The sequence below is a fragment of the Cryphonectria parasitica genome, assembly GCF_011745365.1.
Source record: "Cryphonectria parasitica EP155 unplaced genomic scaffold M406scaffold_1, whole genome shotgun sequence".
NCBI classification, from domain to species: Eukaryota; Fungi; Ascomycota; class Sordariomycetes; order Diaporthales; family Cryphonectriaceae; genus Cryphonectria; species Cryphonectria parasitica.
Window position 1 is genome coordinate 2,207,846 of NW_024468909.1, and position 25,688 is coordinate 2,233,533.

General features: G+C 54.9%; 6 protein-coding genes and 1 non-coding gene across 7 annotated transcripts; 3 read left to right on the forward strand and 4 right to left on the reverse strand.

Annotated features, from left to right (window-relative positions):
- Nucleotides 1–1,478: 1,478 nt before the first annotated feature.
- Nucleotides 1,479–5,445, forward strand: M406DRAFT_96647 (uncharacterized protein; the record flags this gene model as incomplete). Its single annotated transcript, XM_040926338.1, has 6 exons — nucleotides 1,479–2,331; nucleotides 2,413–2,858; nucleotides 3,357–3,668; nucleotides 3,777–4,135; nucleotides 4,184–5,099; nucleotides 5,140–5,445. Exons 1-6 carry the CDS (start codon nucleotides 1,893–1,895, stop codon nucleotides 5,443–5,445), a joined length of 2,778 nt encoding a protein of 925 aa, XP_040780997.1. The 5' UTR covers nucleotides 1,479–1,892.
- A 159-nt stretch (nucleotides 5,446–5,604) lies between these two features.
- M406DRAFT_100672 (uncharacterized protein) lies at nucleotides 5,605–6,525 on the reverse strand. Its single transcript, XM_040914920.1, has one exon. The coding sequence runs from the start codon at nucleotides 6,021–6,023 to the stop codon at nucleotides 5,670–5,672; it is 354 nt and encodes a 117-aa protein (XP_040780998.1). The 5' UTR covers nucleotides 6,024–6,525; the 3' UTR covers nucleotides 5,605–5,669.
- Nucleotides 6,526–7,006: 481 nt separating this feature from the next.
- Nucleotides 7,007–7,098, reverse strand: M406DRAFT_t26. The gene has a single exon. It is a non-coding gene; the product is annotated as a tRNA-Val (tRNA).
- Nucleotides 7,099–8,189: 1,091 nt separating this feature from the next.
- M406DRAFT_246081 (Phosphoenolpyruvate/pyruvate domain-containing protein) lies at nucleotides 8,190–9,356 on the forward strand (the record flags this gene model as incomplete). Its single annotated transcript, XM_040916386.1, has 3 exons — nucleotides 8,190–8,321; nucleotides 8,431–8,598; nucleotides 8,739–9,356. The coding sequence occupies 3 exons, from the start codon at nucleotides 8,190–8,192 to the stop codon at nucleotides 9,354–9,356; spliced, it is 918 nt and encodes a 305-aa protein (XP_040780999.1).
- A 1,043-nt stretch (nucleotides 9,357–10,399) lies between these two features.
- Nucleotides 10,400–13,633, reverse strand: M406DRAFT_66486 (uncharacterized protein; the record flags this gene model as incomplete). The annotated part of the gene is made up of 4 exons (XM_040925001.1): nucleotides 10,400–10,551; nucleotides 10,628–10,970; nucleotides 11,013–13,250; nucleotides 13,511–13,633. The coding sequence occupies 4 exons, from the start codon at nucleotides 13,631–13,633 to the stop codon at nucleotides 10,400–10,402; spliced, it is 2,856 nt and encodes a 951-aa protein (XP_040781000.1).
- A 6,143-nt stretch (nucleotides 13,634–19,776) lies between these two features.
- Nucleotides 19,777–22,590, reverse strand: M406DRAFT_86840 (uncharacterized protein). The gene is made up of 5 exons (XM_040926089.1): nucleotides 22,559–22,590; nucleotides 21,676–22,403; nucleotides 21,155–21,547; nucleotides 20,721–21,029; nucleotides 19,777–20,511 (listed from the first exon to the last, which is right to left on the reverse strand). Exons 2-5 carry the CDS (start codon nucleotides 22,171–22,173, stop codon nucleotides 20,377–20,379), a joined length of 1,335 nt encoding a protein of 444 aa, XP_040781001.1. The 5' UTR covers nucleotides 22,174–22,403; nucleotides 22,559–22,590; the 3' UTR covers nucleotides 19,777–20,376.
- A 939-nt stretch (nucleotides 22,591–23,529) lies between these two features.
- On the forward strand, nucleotides 23,530–25,654 carry M406DRAFT_86843 (family 22 glycosyltransferase; the record flags this gene model as incomplete). Its single annotated transcript, XM_040926090.1, has 4 exons — nucleotides 23,530–23,739; nucleotides 23,813–24,043; nucleotides 24,103–24,275; nucleotides 24,349–25,654. The coding sequence occupies 4 exons, from the start codon at nucleotides 23,530–23,532 to the stop codon at nucleotides 25,613–25,615; spliced, it is 1,881 nt and encodes a 626-aa protein (XP_040781002.1). The 3' UTR covers nucleotides 25,616–25,654.
- Nucleotides 25,655–25,688: the final 34 nt, after the last annotated feature.

A 25,688-nucleotide genomic window follows, 5' to 3' on the forward strand; every position in this document is an offset into this window, starting at 1 on the left:
GCCTGCACGCGCTTGTGTATCCAGATTGACCATGCCACGCATGCTAAGAGACCCTTGCACTGGTTCCTGCTCGAGGCTTGCCTTCCTCTGCTGCGCAACTGGCAGACCTGCAACGCGGCGGCTCTTGAGACAGCGTCTATTCTAACTCTCTTCCCACCTTGTTGCGCTGGGCGGAAATTGATGGAGGTGAATGGTCGGCCCGAGATCGAGAGGACTTGCCACCTTCAAACGTGTCGGCTCGACGTGCGTCGTTTTGAATTGGGCTGCGCCGCTCCTGCATAGCCAGCGAAGCATGCATGAAAGAGTTTTTTTTTTGTGTACATCAGAGCTCGTCCTATCCTCTTCAGATCCAGATCGGATCTGGTACCGTCCTAGCGCCCAATCACGACACGGCGATCGATTGCAATTGCACACACGAGCTCTTGTATCTGCTTTGATAAGAGGGCGGGGGGGAGGGAAAAGCAGAAGACGCCCCATCTGTGGAAGAAGCGTTTGGGCTTTTTGTGGCGGGTGGGATAAAGTTTGCCATGTGGCGCATCCAGGTCTATCTTATTCAAGGGGGACCGTAATTTATGCACACACCCAAGCAGGTAAGATCGAGGCGGCGCACACCCTAGCTATTGTTTCCATCCTGCTGGTAAACTCTGGTCCGCCGATCCGTTTCTGGACTGAGACGCCGGCGGTCCTTGTGCGCAGCTCGTTTGTCGACCTGCAGGTCTCCTGGAGGTTGCATGACCCGCGGCCGAGCCAGAGAGACGCGCAGGATCTCTAGCAGCCGCTCGGCCTTGAAACCGAACCGCGCGACATGGTTGTTGGTACCGTACCAATGCAGCGCCTACGCGCCAGGGCACGGATCTTTACTGCATGGGACCTTGTGGACCTGGAGAGAATCTGCTGGTGGGCGCAATCCTTTGGAGAGCCATGCACCCCTTCACGCGATGGTCGGTGAGCTGTCCTTGGCTGCGACCCCAAGCTAATCCCCAAACGGTGTCCATGATCCGCCAGCGCCCACTCGTAATTATACCAGACGGTGGATATCATGTCGATGAGTGGGAAGGAAAAATTATGGGGATACAGGCTCGCGACTGGGCATTACTCGTCTGCACCTCTCTGTGGCCCTCGACGAGCTTTCCTCCTATCCTTCTCCTGCCATCCTCGTTCTCACACCCGACGTTCCTTAAGGGGGGAAAGGTTAATGGTATAGTCGTCTCGTGGTTGGCCAGCATTGCTGCATCGCATTGAATTTGCGTGCCTCTCGACCTGTCGATTCACCACAGATCTCTTTTAATGAAGCTGACCCAGCACTGCCTGTCTTTAATCTCTCGAAAACCATCCCTTGTCATCCATTTCGCGGATGTGACCTCTCATTTCAATCATCTTCATCGTCATTAGCATCATCATCCTCCCCACTACCATCAATATCATTATTGTTGCTGTCTATCCTTGACTTCTCTACTTTGTTCCTTTTCCTTTCTTCCCTGACTACACATTTCTTATTGCATAGCGTATTGTCATTACTTGCGCTTTTCTGCCGAGGCCCATCCCGATTGTCCTCGCGCCTATTCTTATTCCCCTATTTGCTTTTCCGTGTTTACATCACCGCCTTTCCGGGAACAGCTCGAGGCAGATCGAGCCCTCAACCCATCACCAGTGGCCTTTCTCTCGTATGCGAACTGAGACAGGATCTTCGACGTCGCTCACGAGCCAGCACTGGTCCCGGGGGGCTGCCGCTTCAAAAGAACATTCGGCCGGCTCGGACACCGACAGCAGCAGCAAGCAGAGAGCCCGCATTAAAAAGAGGCAGCACGCATGAAAACGCAATGTCCCGAGCTTGATCGACGGCCTCGTTGCTTTTCTGAACAAGACATTCGTCGCACCGGGCCTGGTGCAGAATGTCGGCGCCGTCAGACCAGCTGGATCGATCACCGTCACGCCAGCAATCCAGCGCCATCCGTGTCGTGCCGTACTCGCCTCCGCGCGCACGCAACTCCTCAGAGGCGGCTCGGCCGCAGGAAGAGTCGCATGACTTCAGCAGCACCACAGACGATAATAACAACAGTAACAACGATGGACGGGCCGATCCGACGGTTGGGAAGACAACGACTGCTAGCAGTGAGAATAGACGATACTATCCACCGGTGACACGTTCTGAGCGGCCACCTCCTCAACTGGCAAAACGACGGGATGATGCCGTTTCAGAATGGAGGTCTGCTACATTTCAAGGCACATCGTTCGCCGAGCCACGATATGGCACAGCCGCCCCTGCGGTGACCCCTACTGTGGTCCCTGTCTCTCCTTCATCCAATGTTCTCCCCGGTCCCAGCGTACCTGGTCGCGGACGCCAGTCTACCACCTCGTCCCATCTCAGCGATCTCGAGCCGCCACCCTCGTCAAGAGCTTCCTCCCCCCCAGGCAGCGGGCGTCGCCCCAGCTCCCGCCGGAGCAAATTCGTCGCAGTCCTGAACGAGGACAAGACGTTCTCCCTGGTCCCACAACGTCCGAGGGAATCGGATCCGAAACCTTCACAGTCGTATTATCCTCCACGCTCCTCGTCAGGGTTGTCCGAATATGCTGGCCTGGGTCTTAGGTCCTCGCAGTTGCATTCCTTCCCGACCACGCCGCGCGTCTCACAGGCCAGCTCGCACGAGGGTGTCTCCTCTTATGCGTCCAGCCATTATGATCGGCCCAGCTCATCTCTGGCGGAGACCATCCCCGACCGCAGCCTGACGCCTGCCACACCTGTGCCTTCTTCTCCCGGTTCCTCCTACCAAGAGACCATAACTGAGCATCCTGCTGTTGTCGAACCTTCTCTCAACACCCCGTCTTGGATCGGCCGCATGGTGGGGGGTTTGCGTAGGGTGCCGAACCTTCCTGACCCTGACGGCAAGGGGAAACGGCCGGCCCACTCGCCTGGTTCTGATACAACCGAGACTCCACTGCCTGCCGTACCCGAGACCGACACTCGTCGTGACGACAACCGTGCAGACAACGACTCTGAAGGCGAAGAACACCACCAAGAGTCATCACCAGCAGCTCGCTCTCGAACTCCGTCCACTGGCTCTGACAACACCAACTACAAGGTCTACCGGCACCCCAGCGATTCTGGTCCAGATCCTGAAGCACAGGCACCCGAGGGAGAACGAGAGGAGGGCCAAGACTCCGACGAGAGCCTTGTGGATCCTCACCTCCGGCCACAGCCATCCTTCGCCACTGCGCAGACCGCGTCGACAGACTTTGAGACTGCCAACTACAAGGTCTACGGGCACAGCGACGACGAGGCTTCCGACGAGGCGCTCGCCGAATCGCCCAAGATTGGGCCATCCTCGCGGGCATTGAGAAACCCATACGGCCCCCAGTTTCAGCCACATCAGGACTCAATCGGGTCCCTTGAATCAGCACAATCGTCGACGTCTGATAATCCTAACTACCGAGTCTACGGACCCAGCAGCCCTGTTCTTTCACCGGTCCCAGAGTCTCCCGCTCCGGCAGAGGACACACGCGAGCTCAGACCGGCAAATTCTTTTCTCTCTGGAACCTCCAGCCTCGCCGAGTCAGCCAACTACGTGGTCTATGGACAGAACAGCTCTGCTCTCAGCTCTGTAGAGAGTTTCAACCCGCCTTCTGAGTCCGGCTCATTTGCGCCTCTCCTGGGCTCGCCGTCAGCCGCCGTTCCGTCGTTGTACACACAAGAAGAAGAAGCAGAGGAGGACGACGACAACGACGAGGAGGGGGAGGAGGAGGAGGAGGAAGAAGAAGAAGAAGAAGAGAAGGCCAAGGCTGGTCCGTCCGGTATTGTTACTGCTGCCGAGCCAAACTACGTTGTTCTCGGAGAACCCACGCCCGAGCCATCTCGCGAGGCCAGTCCTAACTCTGCCGAGTCCGGAGGTACTGTTGTTCGACGCCCGCGCGAGGAGTACTCACAAGAGAGCTTGGTGGTATCGCCTTTGAGGCCTCGCAGAGCGTCTCTTGAAGGGTTCGGATACTTCACAGCCAGGTCGAGAACCAAGTCAAAGGAGGACCTCCGAACAAAGAAGCCGCTGAAGTCGACAAAATCATCCATCTCGTCTATCATCAACGAGGAGGCGTCCGAGGATTTTCTCGCCACCCAGGCTTATCTGGATGCGCCGGCTGGCGAGTACGAGGTTGCGACACAGTCTGTCCCGGGCCCGTCTGAGCGCCAGAGACAGCTCGACGAGCAGCGGGAGCGGGAGCGCCAGCAGAGGGAGGCAGCTGAGTGGGACAGCCCAGTGGTGGCACCAGACTCAGAGGGCCCCATGGCACTGCCGACGACACCGCACCAGTGGAGTTCCCAGCTCTCGACGGTGCAGTCGGAATCGGAGCCCGATAGCTCCAGCGGAACTCGCAACTCCTTCGGATCGATATCGGTCCCGGGCAGCCATGGCAGCCACGACAGGCGCAGCAGCCGGGGCTGGAGCTCCCACAGCAGGCAGATGCTCAGCATCTCTTCATCACTGGCTGCCGAGCTCGAGGCTGCCTCGCGGTCCAGATCTAACTCCAACTCGCAGCCTGGCTCCCTCGAGAAGCCGAGCCCCTCTTACCGCCCGCCGTATCGCGGCATGATCCGGGATCACGATGAGGACGGCGACGGCCTCGGGGAGCTTCACCAGATCAGCCCCAGACCGTCGCGGTCGAGGCTCTCTGAGCTGTTTGCCCATGGCAACCATTCCGAGAGGAACCTGCACTCGTCTGCGAGCATGCGTTCCTTTAGCAACACCATCCCCCTTTGGGCCAAGGTCTACTACGGCAGCGGAGAGCGCAAGTTCCTCAGGTCGACGTCCATCTCTAGCATGTCCGACCTGAGCAGCCGTCCCGGGTCGATGCTACACCACAGCGCATCCCCCCTATCTGAGGATTATCCTCAGGGCATCTACAGCCCTCGGCGGAGGCCCAAGGAGTATGGACAAGACGGCCGGCGGACATCAAGGGTGGGAAGCATGGAGATCGGAGCCGATTCCACCAACGACGAGTTCGGGTTCCGGAGGAGCATACGGCGGATGACCTCAAGCCTGTGGTCCCCCCCACCTGCGGCGAGATGTCCGCGCGCGCTACACGATCTGGGACACGCCCTCGGTGGCCTGGTCGGCAGAGAGCGGCATGTTTGGACGGCGTAACGCCCAGGTGGTACTCTTTGTGTTCGGCTTCATCTTCCCGTTCGCCTGGATGATTGGTGCCGTGCTGCCGCTGCCGAAGCCCTCGCCTCTCGCCATGGTGCAGAGAGACTCGAGCTACAGCGACCTCGCGGTGCGCACCCGTTCCCACGAGTTCGACCGCCACATCGAGTCGGTCGACGAGCTCCGCTACGAGAACGCCAAGTGGTGGCGCATGCTCAACCGCTGCATGTCATTCGTCGGGCTCCTCATCATCGGCGCTGTCGTAGGCCTGGCAGTGGCTGCTGTCAAGGAGGGATGGACCTCTGGGAGCTGATAACCTCTCCAGTGCTACTAATTCGCCTACTGGCTTCTCACACGCACACACGCATTTGATCTCCCCACGTCAATAAACAACATGTCTGGAACCCACACGGATCCTTACCTCGACATTCTCCTCCGCCCAGCATATGCAACCATACCTCGCCCAACCTTTCTTCTTCTTTTTTTCCCTACAGATCAGGCAGATATAAAATGCCTCTGAACACTTTCTTCTCATCTTCACGACTGAATGACCCGGGACGATCGGCCTGCGCATACAACGGAACTTAGATATTGGTTTACCGTCCTCAGCTCCTCCTCAGGGACTGCGGTCACCTCCACATTCATCACCGACGCCGCCACCTCACCGACACTAGGCCTCTTTTCTCTCCTCCAGAGCTGCCTGACCTCCCGAAGATATTCATGGTCGTTAACGTCACCGACGTCATTGTCTACATTTTCTCCCCCCCCCCCCCCTCTCCGGCTTCCGTCACCTCTTTTGTACATTGGCCACTCTGGCTTACTCCCAGGGCGACACAGCACCAGCTGCCTGTATACTAGGCAAAGTGAGGGGCGGGGAAATATCCCATACATTCTGAACCTTTGTTTTGAGGAGATACCCCCTGGATCGAAAGCGTTTTTTCTTCTTTTCTTTTGCAGTCGGAGTCCAAATCACAGGGACGCATTGGGGCAGGTCATTTAAAGATAATTCTTTACTCGAAGTTTCGAATTTTCTTTTCTTTTTCGTTAGGGCGGCAAACCAGAAACCAAAATCTGTTTGTACCATTACTCTCATCTATCATCACGAGTGCATAGCAGGGGCGGGCGGTGATATGGTCTCGACTGGGCGAGAGTCAGCTATTATGTCCAGGAGAGAGACAAGCAGCTGGGTAATGATTATTTAATATGCGGGGGCCGTGTTGGTATATTCAAGGCGAAACCTCAGGCCCAGTGTCATCCTCGTATGGTGTACATGTATATAACCAAGTATGGGTGGTAAAAGGGGGATCTCGACCGGACCGCCTAGACGGAGTCGGACTTGAACTTAACGATGCATGACCAGCAAATTAAGAATTATTCTTATCACAATAATACCAAGACACCATCTTCAAACTTATAGATATGCATGTCCAGAAGTCAGCGCTTGTAATCTTTCTGTTTTTGAAACCTCGTCAGTACTTGCTGTCCATGTCCACGCGTGAAACTACCACCTCACTCGATTATTGGATGTATCTTCCCTCCCAGACTGAAATGTTGATTCAGTCTCTTACTTCCGTTCGTTATTTCCCTCTTTTTTCTTCCCTTGCTGAAACTTTACCTGAAGATATAATAGAATCATTCACGTCAATTGCATTTGCAGAGAGGTCAGTTCCGTCAGTACTTACTACTCACAAAACATTGGTACCTACCCATGACCTAACCGGCATTAGCGTCATGGCCCAGTCAGTCCTGGTAGACGTCCAGCACAAAAAACCTCTCCCACCTCCCCCACCCACTATTCTGCAAGAAAATTGTTCATCATGGGGCGACAGACAGACAACCCGTGAAAAGCTGCTCAAAAAATGCAAAATAACCTGTGATCGAACCCGGGATCGAACCGGGGACCTTGTCGGAGAGAGCTCACATAAACTTGTGAACGACACGTGATAAGCCACTACACCATTCGACCAATTGAAATTTGTTCCAAAATTAAAAGAATATAACTGTACTGTGATTTTCGCTCAAATGAAGGAGTAAACAAACCACAGCTTCTCCTCGGTTCGAGGATAATGTTCTCGGGTGGGTGTTCTCAATCCCTGTAACGCCTGTATCTCTGTCGTTGGTTGAGTACACAGTACCTAAGTATTTTGAGTGTAGCTTGAGTACTTACATCAATCCAAGGAGGTACCCTCCTCTATCACCACCTTCATGTCATTCTTGTTGCTCAAAGTGCAGAAAATAGGGCAATAATACAGAATGATTTATCAATTGGAGCTGTCGGGTGGGAAACCATGCATTGCCACTTACTGCACGTAGATAGAGCATAGTTTAGCCCGGTCGTCAAAAAACATATCGCTTGTCGGTCACCTTCATTGCCCGACTTGTATGTCAACAGATACTTAAACCACCTGGGTAAATCTTGTTGCTGTTGCTGCTGTTGCTGCTGTACCTGCCGTACTATGACGGTGGTCCATATAGTGAGTGCTTATGCATACATGTAATAAAATACATCAAAACGGGTCTTGATCCGGCTCCGCACATCAAAAAGCCCACATTAAGAGGGGACAACAAAGAAAGAAAAACCTGGCCGCGCCCGCTTTCCACCAAACACCGCGAATCCGCGAGATGCCGAACCGGTGCCGTGCAAGTCGCCACTCAAGAAATTCTTCATCAGTCTTTTAGGAGGAAGGGAAGAGCAGATGAATAATTATAACAGATACCAATTTTGAAGTAGGTCTTTTCCAGACCAACAATTTGCCCGCTTTCGCCCCGGTTGGGTAACCATAAAAGTATTGCACATTCGCCCGATTTGGACTAATACTATTCCCGCATACGTCCACATATATATACATATATACACCACACCAGGATATAATTCTCCGTCGAGTCCAAGTCTCATTTGGAGATAAACAGCAACAGCTCTTTCTTTCTTTCTTCCATCCATACCAGCCCCAGGACCCCAGTACCCCAATCCCGAACACCTCTCCTCTCTCCCTCTTGTACACACATACACACACAATCCCCCCCCCCCCCCTCCTCTTTCCTAGATATTATCCCAAGATGGTCAACAAGGCAGCTGCCAAGCTCCGCGCCCAGCTCGCAGACGAGAACAAGCTGATTGTGTGCCCTGGCGTGCAAGACGGTCTCTCTGCAAGAGTATGCCTGGACGAAGGGTTCGAGAATCTGTACATGGTAAGTTATCGTTGTTATTGTCTCCTTCCAACAACAAGCAGCCTCAAGAAATGACAGCTCGAACGTGTACTAATTCAATTCTTCTTCTTCCTTTGACCTGGGACTACAGACCGGTGCAGGCACAGCCATCTCCGTCCTAGGCATGCCCGACCTCGGCATCGCAACAGCCGACGACATGGTCCGCAACGCCGCCATGATCGCCAGCCTGGACCGTAACGTCCCCGTCATCGCAGACGCAGACACAGGCTACGGCGGGCCCGTCATGGTCGCCAGGACAGTAAGCCAGTGATCCTACAATTTTCGTTAAACTATAGTCTCTCCCTGCCCCTCCCCCACTTCCCCAACAAACAAACAAACAAACAAACAAAAGGCTGATTTTCCGATTTGTTTCCCCCCCCCCCACCCCAACCCAAAAAGGTCGAGCGCTACATCCAAGCCGGCGTAGCAGCCCTCCACATAGAAGACCAAGCCACGACCAAGCGCTGCGGCCACCTGATGGGCAAAGAGCTCGTCGACGAGACCACCTACACTGCCCGCATCCGCGCCGCCCACGCCGCCCGCCAGGCCGCCGCCGACGACATCGTCCTCATCGCCCGCACCGACGCCCTGCAGTCCCTGGGCTACGAAGCCGCCCTCCACCGCCTCCGCCTGGCCGTGCAGGCCGGCGCCGACGTTGTGTTCCTGGAGGGCATGCGCACCCTGGACCAGGTGCGCGACAGCGTGCGCGCTCTGGCCCCGACGCCGTGTCTGCTGAACATGGTCGCTGGTGGCGTGACGCCCTTGGTCTCGGCCGAGGAGGCGCGGGCGATGGGCTACCGGATTGTCATCTGGCCGTGTTTTTCCATGACTGCCGCCATCCTTGCCTATCGGGAGACGGCCAAGGAGCTTCGGAGCACGGGCATGGTGGCGGAGAGGAAGGACGAGAAGGGGAACGTGAGGGGTGGTGTGAGGGAGTGTTTTGAGGTGTGTGGGCTGAACAAGTATGCTGCCTTTGACAAGGAGATGGGAGGTCAGGCTTTTGCCAACGGGGTCTAGATACAAATGTCACTTCATTATCATTCAGTAAGTGAATTGGAACAAATTATTGGGGTCATGTAATTACCAAGCATGCTTTGCTCTTACAGCTGTGCAAGCTGGTTTGCTGGTCCTGACCAGGTGATACCTGATTGCTATTCGGAATATGACAGGTATACATCACTCGCTACCTGTCCAACCCATGTGAGAATTTGGCCAAGGATGGCTTAAAGTGATGCTTCCATGATCTGAACGCCCTTGATTTCCCCAGGTAATTGTCTCTGATTTATACACCCACTGCAAGGGATACAGGATAAAGTATTCAAAGTAGGTATCCCCAAGGAAGAATGCACAACCCTTGGCCATAGACCTAGACAACAACAACGATACTCATGAGCCTGAGCCTGCGTCTCGTCGTCAGCAGACTTGCGTCCTTGCCTGCTAGCAGCATTATGGTCAAGACACCCAAACGCTGGCCATGCTTTCATCTCTGAATCAACCTTGCTGAGAAGAAGAAATACTAAAAATGTTGTTTGTTTGGCCTTGGGACCTGATCCATTCTCGAGTTTGTCCCCTGAAAAGAAGAAAGGCACACAAAGCAAAAGGAAACCAGTGAGTAACGCCCAATGAGAAAAACAAGAAGAGAGAAAAACAAGCCTGGAAATCCGAGTCCAACTACCGTGCTGTCCTGTAAACCGATGAGTGCCGATCCAACCACCGTCACGCCCGAGACCCGCGTGAACCTTTGTCATGACGATAAGAGAAAGAGAAAAAGCCCGTGTTTCAAGATGAAAGCAATTACGAAGTAACAATCTGTAATGAATCAAACCAGAAAGAGAAAGAAAAGGAAAAGAAGCCGTAAACACCGTTTAATGAGCTGCCCCTTCCCCATAAAATCAAACATGCGAGGGCGTGAAGAGAGAAATCAGGGCGCAGCAGTGACGTGACCTCTCTCCCGCAGGACTGGTTTCTGTCATTGTAGGTCAAGTCGGCCAGGCCAAAAAACACCCTGTCGTAATATGCATCGATGCAATTTCGTCAAATCATGAATGATGATGCTCTTCTTATGAGGCCTGAGAAGACAAGCTCCTCGGCGTTCCGTCACCACTGCGACGTCGGGCGATAGTCTGTGTCTGTTGCTGTTGCTTCGTTGCGCTTGCAATCATGCGCAGCTTGCGCCTGACCGTGGTCAGTCGACCGGTAATCATACCTATCACTGTTTGATGTTAGCAGATGCGGACTTCTCTACCTCTCTCTGTCTATCTTCGTGGGTTTCCATCAAGACAACTCACGTTTTCTGATAGCTTGCTGGTCGTCGGCGTTTATCTCTGACGTGTCCTCCCGCGGGGTCGCGCGCTCCTCCTTAGAAGGTCCCGAGACCCGCCTCTTAGGTAGGTCCTCGTCGCTGTCCAGGACAGCCTCGAGCATACAGATGGCTGTGACGTACGAGATCTCACAGCCTACAAGATCTTCATTCGATATCTCGTCGATCGCTGCCTTGCGGCTCATCTCCACGGCCCGGTCGTACATGAGCTTTTCTGCACTGATGCCTGGGGTGATGACGACGCCATCGACGGCTGATCCGCCTGTATTCCCGGCCTCTGTCGAATGGTTGCTGGGGTGGCTGGGATGTTCCTCCGGCAGGTTTGCCTGTGCATCAATAAGCTTCAGACGTACCACCTCAGCCTTCTCCAGGACCTCGTTGAACCGTGAGCGAACCCACTGCACGACGGCGTTGATCCTAGGCGTGAGGTTCTGCGTATTACCAGAATCACGAGCCGATGATGCGTGACCACCAGATGCCTCGGAGCGTGTCCTTCTCGACCACCACAAGCTCGCCACATCCATAGATTTGGCAAGAAGCGACAGGGCCTTGACATACAGCACAAGCGCCTCTTCTGACAACGAAACGACGGCATCCGGAGTCAGTCCATCCTCGACATTAGAAGCTGGTCCGTCGGCCGGCACGCCGCCCAGTCCATGGTCCATAGATGGGGCCAGGGGCACAAGCTGCTTGTACTTGACTTCGGCAAATCCGTAGACAACGTCGCTTCGCGATGCGATCTCCTCGATGCACTGAGCAACACGGGCGTCCTCGTCATATGGTGCGGTCTGCTTTCCATCACCTATCAGGTTCACAGGTGCCGATGGGGTGGGGTAAGCCGGGAAGGGATTGTACAACTGAGGCGGAGATGCACCTTTACCAAGAAGGGGCGGGTTTTTGATGCCCAGGAGACGGAGGCTCGTCTCCTGGATGGCCCTGGAGATGTATTTGGTGGCAGAGCCTGGGCTGACACTCAGCGAGGACTTGCGCTCGTGAACATTTGGCCGTCTACCCTGCGCAATCTGCACAGCTCGGGACGGCGAAGGTGCCACGGCACCCGTAATGGAGTCGGGAGCACCCTGGGTCGTAATCCGCCGCACCATTTGTCCAGTCTGAGGAGACTGACCTTGCGCAAGCGAGGTCATGCGCCCATTAGCAGCCAACTCGTCAGCCAGAGCGTTGACCGCCACTTGGTTCTTGTCGACCACGACATAGTCACGCTCGAAAGCGATTTCCTGCTCCGCCTTCTCGTGCTCATTCGGGTTTCTCCCGCTTCGGCTGCCCTGCTGTTCTGCAGTGGATCCCGAAGGGGCACCGTCGCGAGCGACTGTGTGGGCCGACGCGTTTGACTGCCCACGCCGGCGAGTTTCGTACATCGTCGGGCGTGCCGGAGCTGAAGTGGATGGCACAGGTTGTGGACGACGTATACCCAAGCCTTGTCCCACCTCCTGGCGCGGAGAGTAGCTGAGCCTGGGTGAATAGTGACCTAGCTGTTTCTCGGTCTCTGTAGGGGTAGACAGGGGGGACCGCCTGTATGGCCTCTCGACAGGATCCACGGGAGACGAGACCGTCTCGCCGCCGCTGGGGTCTCGATCCGTGCCATAGCGCCGCAGTGATGACTTTCGACCGAGTGAATCTGACTCACTGGTCCTGGAGGCCGTGATGGACTCATGTGACCTTCTAGGCTGTGCCGGCCGGGGCAAGTCTTCCTCGACGAGTCCTGGTATCTGACCTGTGACGATGTCATGGGTGAAGAAAGCCTCAAAGCTGATGCGCTCCACAGGACTTCTCTTGAGGAGCGCGCGGATGAGAGATTTCATCTCGACTGAGAGGACGGTCTCCCTGGGGAATTTGATCACATCACCTCCTGCTTCTATCTTGCGGAGAAGTTCGACATGATTAGTAGCCCTGAATGGAGCTCGCCCTGCCGCCATCTCGTACAGAACCGTCCCCATAGACCACAGGTCAGCCTTGGCATCGTAACGTTCGTAACGCAGGATCTCCGGGGCCATATAGAGTGGGGAACCGCAGAGGGTCTCAGCGAGCGAGGTGGATGGCAGCACACGTGCAAAACCGAAGTCTGCGAGCTTCAGCATAGGTAGCGACCGCAACCCGGCGGCCGGGATGAGGCTGTCGTTGCTGGCGCTGAGAATGAGCGGCTTGTGCTTCTCCTGTTCTCGCCAGACAGGTGATGGAAGCAGGAGCAAGTTCTGGGGTTTGATGTCGCGGTGGATCAGGTTCTTCCCACGGAGGAACTCAAGAGCGCTTGCCAGCTGCTTGAGAAAATGGCGTATTATGACCTCGTTCAGACCGCCGTTTGGAACCCCTGGGTATTTCCTTGCCATGTCCTTGGTGGCTGGATGTTCTGGGAAAAACTCCCTCTTCTTGATAAATAGCGACAGGTCGCCGAGTTCACAGTATTCCATCATAAGGTGGATGTGCGAGGGAGTCTCGACACATTCATGTAGGGCGACGATGTGAGGGTGCCGAAGGGTCTCGAGGATCTTAATCTCGGTGTAGAGGTTCTCCTTCACCTTGCCCTTCAGCTTCCCAAGTTCGACGGATTTGATGGCGACAAAGGCTCCGGTTTTCTGCACGGACAAGAGGATGTCAGTCTGTGGCAGGCAAACGAAGACGGTGTGAAGGCGTGCATGAGGTGTGTTTTGAGTCGAAACCAGGCGCACTTCGTTCTCAACCACCCCCCCCCCCCCCTCTTCTCTCTCTCGTTCTCTCCCTCTCTTAGGAACCTCTCTTAGGAAGAGAGACGCAGAGAGAAGGCGAAGGCGCCCAAGACATGGACGTACGTTGTGCTCAGGATAGTGCATGGGAGATTAGAGCAAAGGAAGCTGACCTTGTAAGTGCCCGAATACACAGTGGCAAAGCTGCCCTTCCCGATCTTAACACCGACACTCCATTGATCCATGGCATCGTTGGAAAGGCGGGACCGCCCCGGAGTCGAGGATTGTGAAGCCATGTCTTCCTGTGAGGGCTGGCGAGGGACAGGAAGGCAGCTGTGTTGATGCAGCCCGCGGGCTCACAGATAGTAGGAATCGACTAGTTCTGTCGTTGGCGTCATGTACGCATGAAGGGGGTAGGGCTGCTGGTGGTGTAAGGTTGAGAGACGAAGTTGGCTGCTGGGTGGTGGATCCTGTTTCTAGGAAAGAAGAAGTGCGCCCTAAAGAAGACAAAAGGGAAGACGGTTAGAAGAAGAAAAGAAGCGAGAGTGAAGAGAAAGTGATGGCGTCCCGATGGTGTTGGGAGTCCAGGAGGTTTGAGATGATGGGTCAAGTCAGGGCAACGGCAGGCAAGGGATCCGATTCGACGCGGCGCAATGATGCTCGTCGAGATGGGAGGTGAGTGACCTCGGAGTGCTTGAGTGCGCAACCGTGATGGAGCCAAAAGCATGGGGTGTGGGCATTGCATGGGGATGGGGTGCATTGGTGGATGCGTACCTTGTTGGAGCGCTGCAGCAGGCTGGGGGTTCAACAGACAGGGGCCCTAGTTAGCGACCAGGGGGGGGGGTCTTGCTGGATGTGAAGCCTGCTGGTCGCGATCGTCGTAGGCAGGCCTTGGCAGGACACGACAACGGCTCGGAGTACCGACACAGGCAGGGGGAGGGGGTCACCTGTAGGTTACTGTAAGGCAGGGCGTTGTGATGTGACCACCAGCCAGACGGTCAAGGCGAGCCGCGAAGTTCAACGATGACGGTGGTAGAAGTAGTGGAGGGTCAAGTGGCGCTCAGAGGCGCTCAGCGGCTGCTGTTGCTGCTTTGTTGCCGGGGGCGGCTGCGGCGTGCGACAGGGTCCTATGACTGACCCCAGGTCCTGAACGGTGTAGGCGGTGCCGCTGGTTGGATGGTCTTGTGTTGCCCTGCTCGAGTTGCAGATGTGCCGTACGTGTGGCAGGCGTGACTGAGCACAGCTGTTGTGGGCTTTGTGTTGAGGTAAGGTGGTTGTGTGAGTGAGGAGTGTAGGTCTGCAGGAGGCTCTTGGAAGTCAGGCGATGTGGTGAGGTAACCTCTCTCTTATCTGTGCTTGTGAGCTACTGAGATCAACTCAGCGTGACTCGGGTAGGAAGATAACGAGTGCTCAGGTATAAGGCCCAGCCAGACCCAAGTGCAAATCTTTAGAAATGTGGTCCCGACAGACAGTCAAGTGTCAGTCAGTCGGGGAGAGCGATGCTCTAGATGAATGGAGGGGAAGACAAATACGATGGGGGACAGGTAAAGAGAAAAGACAAGAGAGAGGAGTCGTTGGGAGCGAGATAGAGAGTGAGAGGGTACAAGGGGGCAGGATGGATCATCGAAGTCGATTAGTCACAGACGACGGGAGGACGTCGAGTACGGGAGCAGAGGTACTACTTATGGTGGCAGTAGCAGGATGGATGATGTCGACTAGTCAGCACGGAATAGGCTTGGCAGATTGACGAAAGCCCAGATCAGGAAGGGAAAGAAAAGAAGGGGGAAAAACAGAAGGAAAAAAGTAAAAGAGAACCCAGTAGGCACTCAAGGGTCGTTAGATAGAATAGGGATTACAGATGAACGCGCGAGAGAGAGAGAAACAAAGAGACGATCAGAGAGAAAGTGAAGGAGAGAGTCACACAGGTACACATTTGGTTTGGGGGGGGGGGATGCGATCGGGTTGTATGAGTGAGGATGGGAGGTGGGTGACCTAGGACTCGTGATGCGATCGAAACGGGAGATGGCCAATGCCGCCAGCACTCAATTGGACTGGGAGCAACCCCCTGTGCAGCGCTCACCTTGAGCAGCCCCAGGTCCATCCACGGGGGGAGGGGGGTTCCCTAGCCTGGCCTGGAACTGCGCCTTTCCACAAGCCCAATTCTACTATAGTACGTTACCGGTTCACCTCACAGCACATGGTCAGCTGGCCAGCCTGCCGTAGCGTCTGCTGCCAGCGCGACCTCGTGGCGACGTCAAAGCAACAAAAACACGAAATCAACCCGGAAAGTCACGACGGCCGCTTCCATGTGGGGAGAGGAGCCTAGTCTGAATTACATGTCAGGAACCAATGTTGACGTGACCGTTATTGGTGCTGTTTGGCTGGCTCTCCCTCTCCCTCTGTCTCTTTCCTTCTCTCCACATAACCAGATCGCAGGCGCCCGCATGCATACGCAGCGCCGAGAACCCAAGAGGATTTGATCAGTTATCGCACGAATCTGCTACTACCAAGCTCTCACCTGTACAGTATTCAGTCGTTTGTTGGTGGGCCAAGTAGAGACAAGACGGAACAAGGCCAGCACAGGCAGGCTGGGACCAGATAAGACGTGATACGTGCTCGGTACATAGTCAAGTACTAAGTATGCATGACGACTTGTCAAGACGACCCTTGCGATAAGTCCGTGGCTATGATTCCCGTCAGACCCCTAAGCTCCACTCCAGAAGTGGAAAAGGGTGCGGGAGCGAGCTGCAACCACTCTAGCCCGCAACACACCATGGGCAGGCTAGGCAAGCTGGGTGACGAGCAATACTGTACAGAGCAGAGCCCTGAGCAAAAGCCGTCAGTGTGTTTATTGGATCGCCCTCTCACCGTCTTGCATATATATGGGACAGAATGGGCTGGTGCTGCAATTCGGGTCAGACGGCATTTGTTTCCTGGGTTCTTGGACCTTTTTACCAATGGTGGTCTTTTCATGTGTTACGGATGTGCCATGCTGTAGCGCACTTACTGTAATACTATGTTGAACAGAGACATGTTCTTTTCTAACATTTCCAGCACAATGGCACATTCGTGTTTTTCTTTGTGGATCGTTGACTGTTTTTTAAAAGTAAAAAAATTAGTATGCAACCCGTCTATTAAAAAAGATGAACCTCAGACCACAAAGCTAATTCCGTCTCTTTGACAAAGTTTAGTGACAATGGGCGATGGATGAATCAATCTAGAAAGCCATTGGCCTCGAATGTCGCGCTGCGCCTTGCATTGCGATAACAACGCGCCTCGTCTGCGATAACGGAGCCTTTCCCCCCCATGTCCACCAACATCCATCCATCCACCAGCAAACACGCAGATTAGAATGATACGAAGTGACAAGAAGGTCCCCCGGGAGCAGCCATGACTCAACTTTGAGCCGTGCGCATCAATCTAATCCAGAAACCCACTCTCGATATGCTGTCACCACACTACTGTGAATATTTCTTTCATGGCCAACCAGTGGGCGATCCCGGAAGATCCCATAACAGCATTGCTCTGTACGATCGGGGCCACCGGCTGGTGTACCACTGGGTCCTCAGATGAGGATAACACCATCCCACTCTTTTTTTTTTTTAAGTGCTGTACTATGGTCTGCACACATGTGTCGAGCCTGTACTATGGTGTTACGGTTGACTTGTACACACCGCACAAAAGGACCATGTGCATCTCAGGGTCCTCCTTCCACCAAACTTAAAATAACTTTGGTACTCAGGTATTGGCGATGCCGTAAACGGCCTGCTCATTGCCTGGTCCCACTCGGCTGCAGGCTATAGATAGTTTCAAAGGACAGCTCTCGATGCATGCTCCAGTGTTCCCTTCACAACGCTGCACTACCAGTCTTCACACGAAGCAGGGGAGGGAGGGGGCCGCACTATCCTTTCCCAGGCCCAGACCCGGGGAGAGGATTGCCTGGCTAACAACACGTCCTCTCCACGCAATCCACTCGAGACGCTTTGCCTGGTCTCTAGCGTGGTGTGTGCGTGTGAGGATGCACTATCTCTGCGATCGTCTTGGGGACAGGCCTGCGGTACAACCATGGCCAGCCTACCACCACAACGGTACATATACATAGTACATCCTGTGACATGGCGATCCGGGATCGATGCGGTGCAGGGTAACCCAACCTCCTTCCTCACTCTGCCAAGCTCCAACCCGGGCTTATCGCCTCCAAAACAGTAGAGGGAAAGGACGCCTTAGGTGACATCGATAACGATAGCGGACCATCGCTTCCTCCAGCAACTACAACATACGCAACAACAGAAGTTACGGATTTACTAATAGCGATGCGCAACACAGTCATTCCACACCACTTGCCAAAATTCAGCAGAAGAAAGAAGAGGTTTGTCGTCGTGCAGTCAAAAGACAGTCAGCGATCGAACCCCAATGAGCCAATGTCTCAAACATAAGCCCTCTCCTTTTTCTTTTCTTCCTTCGTCATGCCTACCGCACACACGCACACGCACACGCACGCACACTACACCCTGTTCCCTAGACCTCAATCCATACAGCTTGGTGGCGGTTCTCTGACTGAGCTGTCCTTGTCCTGCATGACACCTTTGCGGCGGCAAAACCTGCTCCACCCTTATTGGTTCAGGCTCGGTGGGCTTCAGCAACAACACCCATTTGCTGAGCCAGCCATCCATCACCGGGGGAAAGAAGAAAGTGTGAGAAGAGCAGCACCACACAAACAAGACCCACACCATGGTTGCGCCTGCATGATATCGGCATCTGGGTGTCTCAGTCCCTGCTTCTTGGGAGGAGTTCGTTTCTCCTGCAGCTCCCCAAGGGGCCACAGCGGCTGAGTATTCGTTCAGACCACTAGTCAACCTCCCCCTGGCCCGGTACGTAGCGTCCCTAATGCTGTCTCGAAGCGCTGCGTATTATATCCTAGAACGAGGCTGAACTCACCGGGCGAAAGTGAACCAGACACGCCCAACACTCAAATTCACGAACGTCTAATCAGCCAGCCCATGTTAAATTCTCCAAGGCCCTCGTCCGAGTCAGAAGCCAGACGTGACTCTACAATATGATGACAATGCCCTTGAATGCTTGCTCTAGTGCAGGCAGGCCTTGAGTCATTTCTTCTTCTGCTTTCCTCCCCCAGCAGAGGGACAAGAGAAGGACGTCTGGGCTCTGGGATGGAACGTACTACTGTAGTATGTAGGGACCTTCCACTATACCCTGGTCCTATGGGCTACCGTACTACGATGGATACTTATACTATAGTACATGGTATGTACTGTATCCACTGGTGGAGTCGGCATACATGTGCACTCCAACTGCACAAGGTTCCACCACAGGCGACAAGACTTCGTCAACCATCAACTCACCTTGGACAGACCCTCTTCCACGACCGCAGCAACGGGCATCACTCAGCCAGACCACTCACGACAGGCTCTCACGTACCATCCGTCAAGTACCGCCCGAGCCTGAGCCCGAGCCTGGACCTGAGCTTTGACACTCGACCTGGAGAGTTAGCAGCAACACAAGCACGTCCCACGGTCCCACGGTCCATGTAGTCCTATCTCATCGACTGTAAGACGCGCTGGCCCCCCGGATCATTGATCAGGTGCTGCCTGCCACCTCCCATGTTGTCGTAGCTCCGGCACAGAGCAGCAACACCACACGCAACCCACCAGATCAGGACAGTAGCGCCGCTGGCCTACCTACCTTGTCCTTTCCCCCTCATTCCTCTCCAAAACGACAGTGAGATACGCAAATCAGCACGCGGGAATGCGGCCACACCCACACAAACATAGGCTATCTGCATCATGCACGCTTCTTTCTCTCTTAACAAGCCGGGCCCGGGCGGCCGCGTAAACACATGCTGCATTGCCGATTCTGGACGAATAGAGAACCCTTGTCTAAAAAGTGCACAAACTCTCCCTTGAAGAAAGCTCACCTTTTTCGAGAACTGATTGGATCATTGCGTACTTGGCGGGGAGTGGGAACATACTTATTCTACTTTGTTGCAGCCTGTGCTGTGCCGTGCCGGCACAAGAACCCAACCAAGACGAAAGCTCCTGTCGTTATCCATGAATGCAGGGGGCTCTGTCTCTGCCTATCCCGTTTTGGTATCCCGGTGATGTGTCACGAACGTCAAGCAGGAATAGACGACAAGTTTTATCGTGCGGGGGGGGAGGAGGGTGAGGCTCTGTTGTGAGCTTCCTTTCCTTTGTCCTTTGCATGTTTTGTCTCTTCTGCCTGGCTGGGCCACCCGAATGCATGCTTGTTGCAACGGTGTGCTGGGGTCGTTTCACACGACTCTCTATCCCCGCCCATCTCCAGAAGACGAAGGGCTAGGCTGGTGGCGCGTTCAGGTTCGTGCGTGGCCGAGGAACCAGAAAAAAGCAGGGTGGTTGGTAGGCGATTCCTTTCACGACGGAGATCTGCTCTCATGTGCAACTTTGTGTGATATCATATGTATTTCATTGCCCCCCTGTAAGTTCTCCGGGGGAGTCTATGCATACTTCGATCTCGGCTGCCCGAGGCTATATATCTTCTTGATCATGATGATGATGATGATGCAACAAATCATCTCCAGACCAATCAGCCGAACCAACCCAGCAGGCCAGCATCAAAATCTTGGCTGTCAGCATGGGTTGATTTGTACTAGGTCAAGTGGCGTCATGCTCTCTTTGTCTGCTGTCCATTCAACAAAACTCCATGCCCATGGTTTTGTCTGTCTCGGACCAGCCCCCCTTCCCCTTCTTGAGGGGACCCTGGCCCCAGAGCCGCGGGACAGCAGCCTTGTTCGTTTCCATCCTCGCTGCTGAGAAAGATCATGTTTTTTTCCCCGGACTCTCAAGCCCGTTCTAAGATCCACCTCTTACATCCTTCCCATCAGCAGGCGAAGCGGTAAACGACTTCTAGACTTTCTGTCGCTGGCCTGCCCCTCCCCGGTCATTCAACGAGCCTGCACCATGACGGTACCGGCGAGTCACGAGGATGAACGGGCCCCCCAGCCATGTGGCTGACCGCGGCTCCCTTTCAGCGACAGCAGTCCAGTCTAATGTTCGGCATGCTTCGCGTTCGGCAGCTCCTTCAGGGCCTCGCCGATAATGCCCAGCGCCTTGCGCAATTCCGCTTCCGTGATGACCAGAGGGGGCGCAAATCGGATGATGTTCCCGTGCGTCGGTTTCGCCTGTTCCGTGTTAGTCTCCACATTGCTTTGCTGTCCGTCGCTAGGGAGAAAAGGGGGGGGGGGGTCCGGGGTCTCGCCAGAGCGCCGCTGGGCGGTACCTGCAGGACAGGCGGTGAAGGGGGCCGTTCGAGCAAAGCGATCTCGCCTCCCCCATGTGAATGCAGCCAGCAAACAAGAGGTAGGCAGAATCCGGGGATGCTGAAACTCACCAAAAGGCCCTTCTCTTTCAACAAAATGCAAAGATCCCAGGCAGACCTGCCATTGGCTGCAGACTCATCAATGACCACAGCGTTCAGGAGACCCTTGCCCCGAACCTTCTGGACGATTGGCGAGCCAAACGAGACCACACCCTCGCGGAAGATGCTGCCCAGCTTCTCAGCCTTGGCTGTCAGGTCCTCCTCCTCGATGAGCTCGAGCGCGCGAAGCGAGACGGCGCATCCCAGGGGGTTTCCACCGTACGTGCTGCCGTGCGTCCCGGGCTCAATCACCAGCATAACATCCTTGTCGGCCAACACACACTTGTAGAACCAAAGTCAGCCTCAGGACTTTGTTTTTCCTTCCCCAACAAAGTTTGTGTACACGTGTAGATGCGGAAGGAGTTTCGGTTCCTTTGCAGCGCGAGGAAAACGGTCAAATTACTCACCGAGACAGGGTACATGCCACCCGAGATGGCCTTGCCAAGGGTCACGAGGTCAGGCTTGATGCCGGCCCACTGGTGGCAGAGCATCTTGCCTGTGCGGCCGATGCCCGTCTGGATCTCGTCGCAGATGAACAGCACGTTGTGCTTCTTGCACAGGGCCGACACCTTGCCGAGGTAGTCCTCGTCCGGCACGACGACACCCGCCTCACCCTGGATGGGCTCGACGATGAAAGCCGCGGTTTCCTTGCCGTGGGCCTCGAAGACCTCCTCGAGATCGGCGATATGGTTATACCGAATAGCCTTGCCGGTGGAAGGGGAGGTAGCGCCGATGTTGGGAACGTAGGGGCCGTAGTTATCTCGTGACTCGGGATCAGTGGACAGCGAGATGGCCGTCATCTAGAATAGCGGCCGCGGTTGTTAGATCCCAACGTCTTCTGCTTATTTTCTCTGTGTGTATTTCTCTTTCTTCTGGGGCAAGCTCTGACGCAAACAAAAGGTGCTGCTCAGCCGCAAGCAGCACTCACCGTCCTTCCGTGAAAGTTCTCGAGGGCCGAAAACACCAGGGCTTTTCCCTCGGGGACCTTCTTGACCTTGTATGCCCACTTGCGCGCGATCTTGATGGCAGTCTCGACAGCCTCGGCACCCGTGTTCATGGGCAGCACCATATCGTACCCAAACATGTTCTTGACCTTCTCGGCCCAGACGGGGAACACATCGTTGTGGAAGGCGCGGGACGAGAGGGTCAGGCGGCCGGCCTGGGCAGTGAGGGCCTTGATCAGCTCCGGGTGGCAGTGACCCTGGTTGACGGCGCTGTAGGCGGACAGGAAGTCGAGGTACTGCTTGCCCTCGGGGTCCCAGACGTTGACGCCCTCGGCGCGCGCAAAGACGACGGGGAGGGGGTGGTAGTTATGGGCGGCAAACTCATTTTCGGCGGCGATGGCGGCCTTGGTCGAGGAAGCGTGGTAGCGGGAGGCGTCGTTGGCGGCAACGCCATTGACGTCCTTGTCTGCGTGAGGCGCCATCTTGGCTACTCGATTGTGGCTGTGGTGCGGTTGAACGTTTGGCTGGTGGAGGGAGGAAGAGTGAGTCCAGGACGACAGCGAGGTCGGGGTTGAGGACTGTGTCAAAGTCGTAACAGGCCCTGTCTCTCTCTCTCTCTCTCTCTCTCTCTCTTTCTCTTTCTTTCTTTCTTCTCTCTTTTTGTATTTTTGCCTAGAAGAGCAGAATTCCTGTTTCCTCGTCTGACGTGTATCTGTAGTATGTCAAGACACTGTAAGAGGAGACGCGCGAGAAACCTGGAGGTGAGAAAGAAATCTCACGGGAAGGGGAAGGTGCTAAAGAAGGGGAGGCAGGAACTATAAAGAATGCACACAAGAGGGAAGGAAGACAGGGAAGGGGGGAACGAACATGGATACCACTACTAATAGTGCTGTACGAGCTGGTCCCAAGATCCCAATTCGAACAAGAAAGAAGGTGAAAGCAAAAAGTCAAAGTCTAGAGAGAAAAATAATGCCCCATATGAAATCCTTCTCAAACGCACGATTTTACGTCAAGGCTATACCCCTAAGTGCAAGTATAACCGTGAACGGTGTGTTGGAACAGTAGTACTGCCGGCGACCGGTCATTTGATCGACTTCTAAGCCGTGCCTGGGTCGTTCAGGGTCACAAGATAGTATGCGCCCACAGCTGCGTGCCGAAGCAAGCCGGCGCTATGAATAATGAATATCGTCTCTACTACTCTTGTCACTCACTCTTCTTGTTATGGGGGTGCACCAGATGATCCTTGCTGAGTCGTCCGTCTTGTGGCGGTCAAATCGTGAACGAATTGGTCAAGTACATGTCAGATTTGATTACACCACCTAATAGCATAAACCACTTTCAGCCTTTTGCTAAGCCTGCTGAGCTGTACCTTGTCTGGAAAATACTCGGTGTAATTGATAGATCAACCTACACCAGGGGAAGGTTGGAACGTTTGTACCACCCACCCCTCCCTCAAGTTTCAGGGTCCGATAGCGGGATGGAGGGGCAATCCCACCCCCCACGATGCAGCGGGCGACCCCCTGTGAGCGCCAGAACCAATCGTTCGTCCTCAATTACAATCGATGCTACAGGCCAATCACAGCGCCCGGCGCATTTTCAGGGGGACACCATGGTTACTGGTGCAGCTGGGCAACCTTAGTGAGGCTCAACAAGCTATTCCTAGAGCACTCACTCACTATACGTACCACCTGCCATAGTACCTAACCCAAGCTACACACATACACCTAAACCTTCAACCCCCAAAACAGTGAGGCCAGCATTTTCGCCTATAGATATCGTCTGTCGCATGGGATAACTGAAAACACTCCTTGACTTATGAAGCTGTTCGCTTCTTGACGATGTCTACCCATGAAGCCCGTCAGCCAACACATTCTCAACATGGGCTCTGGCTCCAATCACAACATGTGCTCATTGGCCTCCTCATCATCCGTCTGGTGAATGCGCTCTGCACTGGTCACACCTTTTTCCAGCCGGACGAATACTTTCAGGCTCTCGAACCAGCTTGGAGTCTGGCATTTGGGCCAAACAGCGGTGCATGGATAACATGGGTAGAGGCACACCTATAGTTTTCAAGTTAGAAGGGAAACGAACATCATAAAATTGGCTGACCAGCTCAAGTAGGAATGGAAATACCATTTACGGTCCTCTCTCCACCCAGCTCTCTTCGCTGCTGCGTACGCCGCTGCAGACAAGATCACTGCTGTGCTGCCATGTGCTCCCTCTCTCAGAGCATCCCTCTTGACCGTCCTGCCTAAACTGGTACAGGCCTGTCTAGCTGTGGTGGGAGACTTTTACACCTGGAAGTTGGCAGAGAGAGTATATGGCCAAGGCAGCAGGTCTGCATGGTCAGCGGTATGGGACCCTGCTCCCCTATCGACCACATCTCGCTTTTTACTAATAGCCCATCCCAGCTGTGTATCACAGTGCTCAACCCCTGGCAGTGGTACTGCACCGCTAGGACTTTCTCGAATTCTCTCGAGATGACCCTGACAGTCACAGCGCTGAGATTTTGGCCTTGGGATCTTCTGGGTGATGTGTCCGAGACCTATGGCGGCATCCCGGCGAGGAGAGAGCGCCTCAGCAGGTAATTTTTTTCATAATCTCGCAGAAGGGCATCTTTATACGTAGGTGTTTGCATGTGCTAATAGGGAGTGTAGTCTTCGTGTGTCCCTCTGCCTGGCTGCTCTTGCTGTCCTTCTCAGGCCTACCAACGTCTTCATATGGGCGACCGTGGTGTTTACAGCGCTGGCCCGGCCTATGCTCCGGGGCAAGAGTCCCATCACCCCCAGGATCCTGTTTGTTCTCGTCCGAGAGGCAGTACTCTGCGGCAGTGCCGCCCTGCTCTTGTCTGCCCTGTCTGACCGTCTGTATTTCGGCGAATGGACGTTTCCGCCCTATCACTTTCTCCAGTTCAACCTCTCGCAGGACCTCGCCGTGTTCTATGGCGAGATGGACTGGCACTACTACCTATCGCAGGGCATCACGCAGCTCACAATGACTTTCCTGCCGTTCGCACTCATCGGCCTGTACAGGTCCACCACCTCAGCCAACCCAGAAGCAACGGCCCTGCAGTCCAACACGCTCAAGACCCTCGCCCTCATCGTCATCACCACCATCACAACCCTGTCTCTCATCTCTCACAAGGAAGTCCGCTTCATCCTGCCCCTCCTTCCAGTCCTCCACATCCTTGCGGCGCCCTCGTTCGCCAGCCTCTTCTCCGCGCCCCCCGGCCGCCAACCGTCCCAGGCCAAGACAGCCCTCCTCGCCGGCCTCATCTTTGTCAACCTCGTCATCGCGGCCTACCTCTCCCTCTTCCACGCCGCCGCGCCCATCTCGGTAATGCACTTCCTCCGGCACGAGTACGAGCGCATCCACCCTGACCGGCTGACGCTCCACGCGGCACACCCTGTACCGCCGCCCACCCCCCTTGACGAGGCGACGGATGAGCTCTTTGCCTTGTTCCTGACGCCATGCCACGCCACCCCCTGGCGATCACACCTCGTCTACCCGTCCCTCCGGGCCAGAGCTCTCACCTGCGAGCCGCCGCTCCATACGGCGCCACGGAGCGAGGAGCGGGAGGCATACATGGACGAGACGAAGCGGTTCTACCAGGACTTTGGGCAGAGCGAGGACTGGGGTGTGGGGTTTCTGGCGGAGGAGATGTGGCCGCCAAAGAGCAACAAGAACGGCAGAGAAGGTGAAGTCCCGCGCTACATTGTGGGCTTCGAGAGTATCGAGCCGATGCTCAGGACTTTCTTTGATAAGGAGGATGGCAAGGGGGCCGGTGGGGGAGACATGATGGTGAGGCTTAGGAAAGTCTGGAGGGGATGGAATGGCCTGTTCAGCGATGACGAGAGGAAGGAAGGGTTCTTGGCTGTCTGGGAGACAGGCGTATTTTCTGACGAGACGCCAGTGTCGTTGTGACACCAATATATGTAAAACGAAGCATAAGATTTCGGCACCAGCTTACATACATCGTGTTGTTGACGTCTTGTGT

Excerpts from the sequence above, each read along its gene's own strand:
- M406DRAFT_100672 (XM_040914920.1), bottom strand. The coding sequence starts at position 6,023 with ATGTATGGGATATTTCCCCGCCCCTCACTTTGCCTAGTATACAGGCAG.
- M406DRAFT_86840 (XM_040926089.1), bottom strand. The coding sequence starts at position 22,173 with ATGGCGCCTCACGCAGACAAGGACGTCAATGGCGTTGCCGCCAACGAC. Across the intron at positions 21,030-21,154 it reads GTGGCATGTACCCTGTCTCG|TGTGTGTTGGCCGACAAGGA; the intron begins GTGAGTAATTTG and ends TGGTTCTACAAG. Across the intron at positions 20,512-20,720 it reads TGAAAGAGAAGGGCCTTTTG|GCGAAACCGACGCACGGGAA; the intron begins GTGAGTTTCAGC and ends AACACGGAACAG.